The following is a 12,775-nucleotide window of genomic DNA, read 5'->3' as shown; positions in this document are numbered from 1 at the left end:
CTGATCTGGAAATAGATTGCTGTTCCTTCATTGTTGCTTGGTCTAAATCCTGGAATACTGTAGCCCGTACTAGGAATATACTATTCCCATACTGGAGATACACTGTTCCCATACTATCCCATACCCCTGTTCCCACTTATAATGTTGAATTCATAACTCTGAGTTATTGCCTTCTGCAATCCAACAATATTACAATTACATTTAAAATCATTACAATCATTAGTAAAAAGCATTCTTTTATTAAATACTGTGTCATCCATCTACAAATGCAGCAAACAATTCCCCTTAATCCCAAGTTCCCAATTATGTTTGAAGAGACTCCATCTCAACCAGTCTAGGAAAATCAAAACCATCAAAAGATACATCAAGTATATAATAAGATTTTGATATGATCTCATAAAATAAACTGCCTTTAGAGAAACCTGAGTTTTGCTGAACCAACAAAATACAACTGAAAGTGGTTAAACATCAGGAGAAATAGGAACAGGTGGGGAGAAAAACACAGGAGAGGTTAGATATGACAAACTATGTAATGGACAAATTACACTTCCAAGGAAATATACAGATTACTGTGATTCCAGGACTGCTAAGCTGCAGACAATCTACAAAGGATCAGCATTGACCTTTTTTTCCAATTAACTAAAAGGATGGAAACCATGAATCAAGGTACATCTAAATGGGAGATCATGCATTAGGGTAATTGTATGTTCTGTAGCATTAAAGGAAATTGTTGCTATGTAAAAAGGAGAGAGAGAGAGAATTTACATTTATACAGCACCTTTTATAATCTTGGGTCATACCAAATTGTTTTAGAGCCAAGAAAACAGTTTGAGGTCAGCAATTGTCGTAATGTTAAAAAACATGGCAGCCAATTGCAAAATGAACAATTCCACAAGATGGTGATCAGATAATCTGGTTATATTATTGCAGGAGTAAGTACTGGATAGGACCTTGAGGAATACTCTTCTACACTCAGGTAGTGAATTGTTATTTACTGATACAGTGTGGAATAGGCCCTTCCAGCCCAATGAGCAGCAACCCAGCAACCCCTACCCACCTATTTAACACTAGCCTAATCACAAAACAATTTACAATGACCAATCAACCTACTAACTGGTACATCTTTAGACTGTGAGAGGAAACCGGAGCAGCCAGATGAAACCCATGTGGTCACGGGCAGAAGGTACAAACTCATTACAGACAGTGCCAGAATTGATCTCTGAACTCCGGAAAACCCTGACCTGAATAGCATCACGCTAACCGCTACACAGAAAGAAAATAAATAGCACTCAAATAAAAGACCAAGGAAAGAGCAACATATATGTATATAATAGTCTTATCAATAATTTAATATCTGTTTTTTGGTTCTGATTTCTCTTCTGTTCCTTGTACTTATTTTTAAAAAGTGATTACTTTTACCAGTTCTCAAGTATCACAACAGAAACGTTTATTAGTCTATATTCTCTATCGCACATTGGATTTGCTGTGTACTATCAGTGCAATTCAGTAGTCAATTTTATTTTTGTTTTTCATTTCAATGCTCACAATCATCGGACTGCTTAATTTATAAATGCCATGATTTTTAAAGCTATGGTTTATTGTTCTCATTGGCCCATTCTTTTTTAAATGAACATCTTTATAGATGCTCTTTCACTCGAAATGAGAACACAACAGTTTTCCCCTACAATCATCTGTAAGCAGAATAAGCATAGTAATACCTGAACAGAGTTTGGAGCAAAACAGCGCACGACTACATTTGCCAGTTTTATTTTAGGTTCAGGCTTGCCCCGATATTTGCTTCAGACCAGAGTTAAGATACAGATATAGCATTGCTCTAATTCACACTTACTTTTAACAAAGGATGAGTGTTTTGTGATTCAGCTTTTAAACAAAACTCATTCTTTTCTCCAGATTTATCCTGTGGTCCATTCAAAACCATCATAACATTTAATACAATTTATTGCTCAATTCCTGTCCTTTCTGGATATTTTCTTCCATTCTTTGATACCATGTCTTGATCTTGGTGTTTGCCATCATGTCACTGAATGCCTCCAGACCTTCCATTACCCGGAGAACTCCATAGACAGCCTGCAAGGAAGGGAAAAAGACAGAAATCACAGAAATAGACTTACAGACCCAAGAGATGATACTTACCACAATAAATTGGATAGACAGGAGCTCCCAACTCTACAAAGACCTTAAGATACAAGAGCAGAATTAGGCCATTTGGCCCATTGAGCCTGCTTTGCCATTTCATCATGGCTGATCCAATTTTCCTTTCAGCCCCAACCTCCTGTCTTCTCCCTGTATCCCTTCATGCCTTGAAAAATCAAGAATCTATCAAACTCTGCCTTAAATATATGTAAAGACTTGGACTTCACAGCTGCCTGTGGCAACGAATTCCACAGATTCAGCACTCTCTGGCTAAAGAAATTCCTCCTCATCTCTGTACTAAAAGGACACCCCTTTATTCTGAGGCCATGTCCTCTGGTCCTAGACCCTCCCACAATAGGAAACATCCTCTCCATATCCACTCTATCGAGGCCTTTCAACATTCAACAGGTTTCAATTAGGTCACCGTTCATCCTTCTGAATTCCAGAGAACACAGGCAAAGAGTCATCAAACGCTCTTCATATGACAAGCCACTTAATCATTTTCATGAACCTCCTTTGAACCCTCTCCAGATAAGATAAGGGGCCCAAACTTGCTCAAAATACTACCAAGTGAGGCCACTTCTCTTTTCCAGAGGCACAACCTGTTCAAATATTATTTAAAGTTAGCTGTGGAATCAGGACACCCAAATATAATCCAAAGTGAACTTGCTCTTACCAAGTCAGCAAGGTTGGGCACATTTCCACCCATAAATGGCCTGTGGTTGCCCACAGCAGCAATCCATTCATTGACTGCTTTGTACAGGTCCTGCCGCACATCATCGCGAAGATTGTGTCTGAAAACCAGCAAGGGCACAGGTTCAGCGCATTCTTGTAAGACGAGGCACAGGTCAAAACGCTTCACTTTAGCCTAACAGTCAAAGAATGTGATATATCTGTTTCAAGTGGTGTCCAGGTACCTGGACTTAATTAAGTACTCTAAAGATTCAAATGAATGTACCTTGACTTAAGTCTCTTGCTGACAAAGAACATGGCAGCTGCTCCAACATACTTGGCAAAAAATCCTTCAAACACACCAAATTTCCCCTCCCGCACAATATAATCAAAAGACTCTAGGGCTTCTCTAGGAGTCCGGTAGACATTGGGTGAAATGAGGTGAACCAGCCAGTCATCCACCCACTTGCGCCATTTCATTTCTTCCCTGAACAAGAAAAAGAACCAATACAAGTTATACACAAAGAACACAAAACATCTGAAGTTGAAATCAGAAAGTTACCATTATCATGGGTCGCAGCCTAGAGAATGTACAGGGGCATGCGTGGACTGGGGGGAAAAGATAGGAAGAAGTTCATATTGGCCCATCTCTCCTCCAATAATTGAGAATTATATGGGGAAGGCATGTGTATACAATGTGTGTATTTCATAATAAATCCCCTGCAAAAACAGTTAAAATCAAATTCCTGTTCTTCTCTTTCCGTTCATGGGCACATTAACAACATCACCAGCAAACCACACCCCTAGACCAGCTCAGATGTGTATAGACAGTTCCATCACTGAAACTGGGCCAAATGGTGGGGACTCCTCATAAAACGGCACAATGAGGACGCCTTGCACACAAAATCCAGCAATTCAAGAAAATGATCTATCATTGCTTTCTCAAGGTATTGGGCAAATGCAAATTTGACCAGGGACACCGAGAACCTGAAAATACATCTTTGAACAGATACAATACAGGCTTCTAAGTACAAGAGATCTGATTTAGGACTGAGTAGTTTATAACATGTTGATGGTGGAAACCAAGCAATAATAGTTATATTGACCTTTATGACAGTGAGTAACCAGCAACTTTCCCACTACCTTCCAACCTCTACCAACACCAGAGATTTTTTAAAAAATCACTCTGATGGGAACTGCAATTGGATAAATCGGCAAATAAGAAATGCAAGGGCCAAGAGGCTGACAAGTTTCACAACTTTGCAATAGTAGCATGAAATCTGTGATACATTCTCAGGCAAATAATCACAGATGATAATAAAGAGTCAACAACAAACCACGCTGCTGTATCATTGTTACTACATATGAAATGTTGAATATAATGTTTCACTGACACAAAAAAAAACATGGCAGCCTTTATGATTCAGCAAACATTAGTGACCAAAGGCTGGGGACATTAGTTAGTGGACAAAAAAAGTTGCTAAACACTTCAAACAGCAGGATAAGATCTTCAGCCATTTATTCAAATAGGGAAAGAAGTTGGGGGGGGCGAGGGAGGAGTGGAGGAAAATTCAGCTGAATGTAACATTTAAAAAGACAGGAACTGAATTAAAAAATAATTATTGCAAAACCAACAGGTTTGGCCAAGAGGGCATGCACCGAATGATACAGAAGTCTGTCCTAGTTGGAACGAGCAGTACTTATAATATATAGTAATAAAATGATGGGTGTCATTGATATTCCTGTATACGTACTTCCTTGCCTCCTTATTGGGATAGTATTGCTTTTCATCCTGATCCTCCAGCATCACCCAGTACTTGTTGTTATATTCAGTGATTTCCTTTCCCTTGATATCTTTTGATTTCATCTCTGGGTAGTATGATACCACCTTATTTAAGTTTTTGTCCCTAAGTATTCCAATGAGAGAGGAAGAGAGAAAAAGACAGAGTAAAAAATGGCATGTTTTAACTTGCATTCCAAATCCACATCAAGGGTTCCAGTCTTTGCCAACCACATGCTCAAATACAATGTTTGCACCTGCAATTGGCCGTGTGCGTAACTGTACCACTGACGGCTGGGCTGGCATTCAGAGATCATTCAGGGCAGCCAAATAACTGTGGGTAACAGGGCAAAAATTCAAAGGGGTCTCCATGTCATTCTTGTCTGTCTAACATACCGACATTGGCAGAAGGGATCACTCTCTTGGACAAGGTTAGGTAACCGGAAAATTTGAGAATACAAAAGTATGTGGAAACCATGGACTAGAGTTCCCATTGAGCTATAATTTCTTTTTGCCTGAAGATCAGTGACACCAGCACAAAAGGATGCAGAATTTAAACACAATTTGGTTTTCCATCAAGTGTTCATGTTAGCACCATAAGAGAAACTGGTTAAAAATAAATTATCATCGAGTATCTGTTAACCTACGTTTGCAGGCATTTGAGGAGACTTAATATTAAAACAATACACTAGCAACACTATTTATTTTTACATTTACAAAGAAAATTATTACTATACACAAGCATAAATACTAAGTGTCTCCATATGACTTTCTAGGTGAATTACTTCAATTAAAAGTGTTTACTTTTGCCATTAAATACTTTCACTTGTATTAACTGTTCCTAAATTAATAAAGAAAATGTTAAAGATGATACATTTTTAAATATTACCTTTTCAAAAAAAAACTAAGGAAATAATTTTAACATCAGCAAAATTATGCTGATGGTAAAATTTACTGGAAAAGAAATCCAAATAAACTGTTGACTGCGGTTAAAGCAGATATTCCAGGGCAGCAATCTGAACAGAGTTTATGCCCAGATTTGCTCATATACCAACAGAAGGAAACTGGCTAGTAGCAATTTGCCCTTTGCAGGGTAAAGAGGAGGAAAGGGAAAAATCATCTTAACTCATGCACTTCCCAGGGAGCAAAGTTGAAATAACTGTTCAAACTGTGGATCCCATTTGGTACCGGAAGCAAAAAAAAGCATATTTATATTGTAGTTTACACAAACCTGATAAGAGGTTTCCTCTGTGGTTTGCAACTATTGTGTGACCGTTGTTGTAACTTGGGAAATAAGGCAGCTAATTACTGTCCCTACAACAGTAAAATGATAATGCCCATTTAAAATAAAAATAGCCATTGGCATTGATATTCAGATAAACAACCTTTCCTTCTTCGAAACAGTGCCTAAGGATCTCTGTAAAATGGCAGAACTGGCCTTATTCTGTCAGTTGCGAGGTGGCAGTTCTGATAGCGCAGTGCTCCCTCAATGCTGCTCTGTAGCACGAGCCCAGATTTCTTTTTGCTCACACGTATGGAATGGGTCTTGATAGAAAATACCCAAGGGCAGAGCAAGTCCTTTTTCCCCCTTTGTTGTTATTTGTAAAAAAAAATCTTGGGAACCTTTACATTTTGGGCAAAAATTGGGAAACATGGAAAATAACAAAAACAGGAGTGAGATTTGAAAAGAAACTTAACAGAAACCTATCTCCAAGACTACTTGTGTGCGGCAGCGAATGAAAATCTTTTAAAATGTCGGAGTCTTGTGATTGTGTGCTGCAGTCTTTAATTGAGACACAGAAAGGGCATTGCAAATCTAATTGAGGGCATAAAGCTCTTAGAGAAGGAGTGTCTATTGCATGGTCAGCTTAACAACTGTGCTTGCATCCACAAATATATATGTAACTGATGCCAGTGCCATGTATACGCTTAACAACTAGTATATGAAAGGAGAAAGTCCTGGTTTCAAGGAAACCAACACCGATTTGTTGGTGTTCAAGTGAAAAGGGGAAAGAAAATTAAATCAAGTTTATAGTCAAAAAATGAACATACAGAAAACAAAACTAATAGCCAGAGAGGCAGAAATTTAAATGTTTTGACAACAAATTGCTAACACTAAACAGTCAAACATGAGTGTAAACTTCACAAAGCCAAGTAGTTTGGAAATACTAAATAACATGATCACCAGTAGCCACTTCTGGTTTACCTGGACACTAAATATGTCTTTATAGCACTGATGATAACTGAAGAATCGTTGATTTGCTGGAGGAAACAAAAGGGAAAAAATTGGTTATGAGCTGCTTACTGCACATGCAACTGGCAACCACCAAACTTCAATGAGCACCCTTCACTCACTTGCTAGATTTCAATTTTTAAAAATATGAAATTTATACTGAACATTGCACAAACTTTGTGTGTATGTGGGTAGAATCACAGAGACAGAGACAGAGAGAGAGAGAGAGAGAGAGCACACACTGCGGCTAACCCACCTCTTTACTTCACCCCCTCCCCCTCTCCTGGTTTCACCTATCACCTGCCACCTTGTACTTCTTCCTCCCCCTCCCCGCACCTTCTTATTCTGACTTCTCCGCTTCCTTTCCTGTCCTGATGAAGGTTCTTAGCCCAAAACGTCGACTGTTTATCCTTTTCCATAGATGATGCCTAACTTGCTGAGTTCTTCCAGCATTTTGTGTGTGTTGGTCTGGATTTTCAGCATCTGCAGATTTTTTTGGGTTTCTGAAACGTTGATTCCTTTCTTCACGGATGCTGCCTAATGTGCTGAGTGCTTCTAGGATTCTCTGTTGCTTATTAAATATCCCAAACTGTTTGTATGCAATTAATTACTTAGCTATGCTATAATCCACTTAGGTAAAAGTGCCAAACCAGAGATGTATCTAAGATGTTTGTCAGTACATGGCAAGAATTTACTCGTCCAAGCTGTACAATGTACATCCAGTGGAGCAGCAGATGGTTTAACAGTTCATTGGAAGGGCAGCAACTCATGCAATACAGCATTTCCTTGCCACTGTACTGAAATGTGCAGCATAAATTATATACTCAGGTCACTAGTCTGAAAAAAGTTACAATGGATTGCCACATTAGGACAGCAACATCAAAAGTTAAAAGAGAATTCTACTTCTTAGGTTACATAACTAATGTAGAAATTCACAAATCAACACGTTTTACTATTGGGAAAATTATCAGGGGAAAGAGAATAAAAACACATGAACACAGGAGCAGAAATTGTCCAGTTGCTCCCTCACACCTGCCTTACCACCACTAGTATCACTCAAACTCCACAGTATAAAAGACCTTTCCTTACACTTTCTTAGCCCTTCCCACTTTCTCTGCAACTTGTTTCATTTGAGTCTTTTCATCAATTCCACGAAAGGTTAATAAGATCGATGCCATCTGATCTTCAAGTATTTACAGTGTATTCTGTCTTTATTTCAGCTCCCCATGCTCTGAAGTGGGCACTGATACAGACCATTATTGCTTACTACAAAGATCTTATCACTCCTCCCTCCACCCAAGGACTACACCACTGACGTCCAAAGTATTTTTTTAAAAAAATCATTCTCAGCAGTTTGAATTTATGCTCGTTATGTGCAGATGTGTGTACTTACCACTTTCTCTCCATTCTCTCCGATCAAAATTGGAACCTTTCGGTAGCTGGAAAATTTTATCTCTTTCCGTAAGACTGGGTTTACCTCAACAATTTCATAAGGCAATGAATGGGAATCAAGAAATGCACGGACTTTACTACAGAATGGGCAAGTCTTATACTGATACAGAGTCAGAGACAGACCAGTACTGGAATCCTGCAACAGAAACAGAGAGATGAAAAGGGAATGAATTCTGTTTGCAATCACATGCTAAGGGCAGCTCTATCTATCCAATACCCCACCAAGGAAAAAACAAAATCACTAAAATAGATCATGTTGGCACCTCTGAAATCTTCCTGTGTGCAAATTAGCAGTTCAACTTTCCTACATTATTAAATTAAGCAAACTTCAGGAGTATTTCAATGGCTGAAGAAGCCAGCATTTGAAGCACTGGTGTCAGTTAGGTGCAAAGTTTCAGTGGACCCCACAATTCCAGCTAGTTGAGTGGTGTCACAGCAAACAACCTTGTAAGACCAAAGAGCTGATTGTGGACTTCAAAAAGGGTAGGATGAGGGAACACACACCCATCCTAATGGAGGGATCAGAAATGGAGAGAGTAAGCAATTCAAGTTCCTGGGAGTCAAGATCTCTGAGGGTCTAACCTGGTTCCAACATATCGATGCAGCTATAAAGAAAGCAAATCAGCAGCTATATTTCATTAGGAGTTTGAGATTTGGTTTGTCACCTAAAACACTTGAAAACTGCAGGTTCATGGAGAGCATTCTGACAGGCTGCATCATCACTGTCTGATATGGGGGGGGGGTCTACTGTACAGGATCAAAAGCTACAGAAAGTAGTAAATTAGTCAGCTCCATCTTTGGAACTAGCCTCTGTGGTATCCAAGACATCTTAAAGGAGCAGTGCCTCAGAAAGGCAGCGTCCATTATTAAGGACCCCCATCACCAGGGACATGCCCCCTTCTCATTGTTACCATCAGAAAGGATGTAAGAAGCCTGAAGGCACACACTCAACGATTCAGGAACAGCTTGCCACTGTACTGCTATCCAGTTCCTAAACGCTAAATGGACATTGAAGCCACGAACACTACCTCACCACTCTTTTATTTCTGCTTTTACACTATTTTTAATTTGCATATACTATATATGCAAGTTATACCATATGCTATATACTATATAGGTGTGTGTGTATACATACACTCACACAAATATACATATATTTACTGTAATTGTGTTTTTTGTATTTATCACATATTGCTTTGTACTGCTGCCACTAAGTTAACAAATTTCAGGACATACGCTGGTGATATTGAACCTGATTCTGATACATCCCTATAGTTTTGAACTGGCTCTAGCAGTGATTTACATTTAAGCACATATATGAGCAACATCCACTGAGCAGGGGAAAGTGACACAGGGAAAAAAAATATAAACATGAATTTATATCACATCTCCCTAGTCTAAACGCATCTTAAAACAATTTTCAGCTAATGCAATCGTTTTCATAAGATAGGACACTAGTTGGTCGATTTACACACAGCAATATCCTACAAATAATATAATGAGCAAAAAAAAATCAGTTTTCACTGATGTTGATTGAAAGATGAATGGGAAGAAATACAGCTCTTGTTCAAATTAGTACATTTATGTAATATCTGTTAAGGAAGGGAGGACATCATCTGAGAAAATATCACCTTAAACAAAATGGATTTATCTTGGACTCTACTGACTCAAAACCATCAAAGTCACATCTGATATTGAGCTATGATTATTCCATTGGCATCAGCTACTGTTAGAGGTCATTTCACATCACTTGACTTCATGACACAGGTATCAGATAAGACTTGTCTTTTGAGCCGAGTTATCACATGTTTGACAATATAAATTAAAATCACTTTAAACCCCAAAGTAACAATTTTAATGTACTAACAAAATCATGATACGTGATAGCGCTATTCAGTCTCTTCCATTTATCTATGCGAGGATTGTTTTTCAAGAACTCACCGACTTCTGGTCCCACTACACTGCTCATTCTCAACAGCATTTTATATTTCTACCTTATACGCAACTATTTAATTTTCATTTCAACCCAATTCCAATGTTAACAGGGTTAAGTTATAAGGACATATTATACAGACCTTATATTCTCTAATGTACAAAAAAAGTTGATTGAATGAATTCAATGTGTAGAAATGTTATTTCCTCTAATTTTGGGGCTGTGTGGTGGTGCAGGTGGTAGAACCAAGACCTGGGTTCAACCCTGACTTCTGTGGAGTTTGTGCATTCTCCCTATGATCACATGGGTTTCCTCCAGTTGCTCCCAGTTTCTTCCCATGTGCAAATTACCCCAGTGAGCAGCAGAAACTGGGGGAAATTGATATGATTATGGGGAAAATAAAATGGGATGGGTGTAAATAGGCACTTGAAGGTCAATGCAGACTCACTGGGCCAATCTGTTTCTGTGCTGTATGACTATGATATTGGGAGTCCAAGCAAAAAGCACCTAATCTTAACATCCAGAGCTGGAGCAGTTAGGGTCAATAGAGCACTACTTCACACAAAAAGGTTGACAAATTCTGGAACTCACTGGATGTTATGGCTTCTGGCCAAAAGAAATTTCAAAGGAGAGATCCTCATCTAAATTGAGGTAAAAGAACCAAGGTAGGCAAATGGAATTGAGAAACAGCTATACCAGTATCTATCTGAATGATGCAGCAGATGCACGAGGCTGAATGGCATAATTCTACTTCTGTGTTTTGCCCAAGAAATACAGCACACAATTTTACAATAATTAATTTCAGAATAAGTATTAAAAAAGGATTGATACATCACTTTTTCCAGATCTTGGAGAAAATCAAGCTTTTCAGCTGCAAATCTGGGGATGGTCAGACTTGTTCAAATATACAGTACATTTTTATAAGCAAAAAAAGGTTTTATTGTCTTTGCAAAGTTGCAAAATGGGATCCTCAGAGCCACTTGGAAAAGTTTGAAACCCATCACCAATTTACATGGACAAATAAAACACGCAATTGTGACCTGATTTCCAAGTGCAATCCAATTAATGGTTGCAGTTTTGAAGTGTAGTTGTTTGAAATATAAGAAACACAAGTCGACTTGTGCACTTATAATAATTACCAGATAATATTTTTTTGACGTTGATTGAGAAATAGATACTGGCTAGAACAATGGGATGAGCCCCTCTGCTAATCCTTGCAATAATGCCGCGAAATCCAGGGGGAAAATAAACAGAAAGAGGGCACCCGTGACAGTGTATCAGCTCTCAGTGAAGCACTAAATTCTTGGAATAAAGTTCCTGAAAATCTCAATCTTCTTGCTGATCAGCACATCAGAACTACCCAGACCTTCAGAAACGTGGCAAAAATTTACAGCATTGCTATATCACTCTTCTAGGATTTTCAAACTAAAACAACAAAATAACTCAATATTTTAAATCTTGACAGCGTTAAGATGGAACTGCAGTCAGATGGTGCATAAAAACTCAGTGCGTTGCAACTACCGGCACTATAACATAGATAGTTTATTCGGGTGTACTAAATTAAACCCCGATTTCGCTGATTGCTAAAACCGCCAGGCCCTATTCGCGCGCCTTTCTCCAGTTTCACCTTTGTGAACTGTTGTTCGGCGTGATGCTGCCGAACATTGTGCTTGATCGTCTGGTACAGTCCCAGGGCTCCACCGAACACAAACGCGAGGCTCAGCGCAGTGTTGCCAACTTTGAGCCCCTCTGTCAGCTTCTTCTGAAAACCCCTGCCGTACATGTGAAATCTACAGCTAGGCTGCAGTGCCAGAAACTGCCATTTGCAAACCTTGCTAGAAGCTACAAGCCGCATACAATACCGTCCCACACCAACATAGGAAGCTGCCATCTTTAAGTTACGTAAAGAGGTTTTGCCAAGCTATTTTTAAAGACGTGTTTCATTGACCTGTCCTACCCCCTCCCGAGATGCCGGTTCGGCATTTCAACTACAAAACAGCTTGTGATCAGCTGGGTTCCTCAGGAAGCAATAACAGTGCAGACGAAGTAATATTGGTTGTGCAAGGTAAAATTGTAGGCTTGCTCACAATCATAGTTGAAATCAAAATAATGGCTCTGAAGCAATCACGACCAACAATTAGTTCGTTTAATCTTCGATGAGAATTGCCTCATTGTCACCAGCCCAAAATATTTGACGGGTTCCCCCTCCCCTTTTTACACGAGTACAAAAAAAGGAAACATTTTATCTTTGACAGTACCAACAAAAGAAGAGCTGCCTCAATAGCTTAGTAGGTAAGTACTGCACTCCAGCTACTTAAATACAAAATCAAAACAATGTATAATCAGTTGAGGTTGGTTAGGTTAACATGGATTTTTAAGTCCTGCTGAAGGGTTTACGACTCCCAATTACTCCCAGTAGAGAATTCCAGAGAGTCACCATGCTCTGGGAAGATATTCCTACATGCCTGATTTTTAAATGCCAGCGCATAATCTTGTAATTTTGTCCCCTGGTCTGAGGGTTTCCCAATACTGAAAACATCTTAGCATATAC

General features: G+C 39.0%; 1 protein-coding gene across 1 annotated transcript; it reads right to left on the bottom strand.

The window, feature by feature from the left end:
- Positions 1–225: 225 nt before the first annotated feature.
- Positions 226–12,117, bottom strand: ptgesl (prostaglandin E synthase 2-like). The gene is made up of 7 exons (XM_072240338.1): positions 11,852–12,117; positions 8,233–8,427; positions 6,813–6,868; positions 4,581–4,733; positions 3,113–3,313; positions 2,831–2,948; positions 226–2,088 (listed from the first exon to the last, which is right to left on the bottom strand). The coding sequence occupies exons 1-7, from the start codon at positions 12,113–12,115 to the stop codon at positions 1,948–1,950; spliced, it is 1,128 nt and encodes a 375-aa protein (XP_072096439.1). The 5' UTR covers positions 12,116–12,117; the 3' UTR covers positions 226–1,947.
- Between the last annotated feature and the right edge of the window lie 658 nt (positions 12,118–12,775).

Source organism: Mobula birostris, chromosome 22 (genome assembly GCF_030028105.1).
Source record: "Mobula birostris isolate sMobBir1 chromosome 22, sMobBir1.hap1, whole genome shotgun sequence".
In the NCBI taxonomy this organism is placed as follows: domain Eukaryota; kingdom Metazoa; phylum Chordata; class Chondrichthyes; order Myliobatiformes; family Myliobatidae; genus Mobula; species Mobula birostris.
The sequence above is the reverse complement of the archived record's forward strand: the minus strand, read 5'-3'. Positions and strand labels throughout refer to the sequence as shown.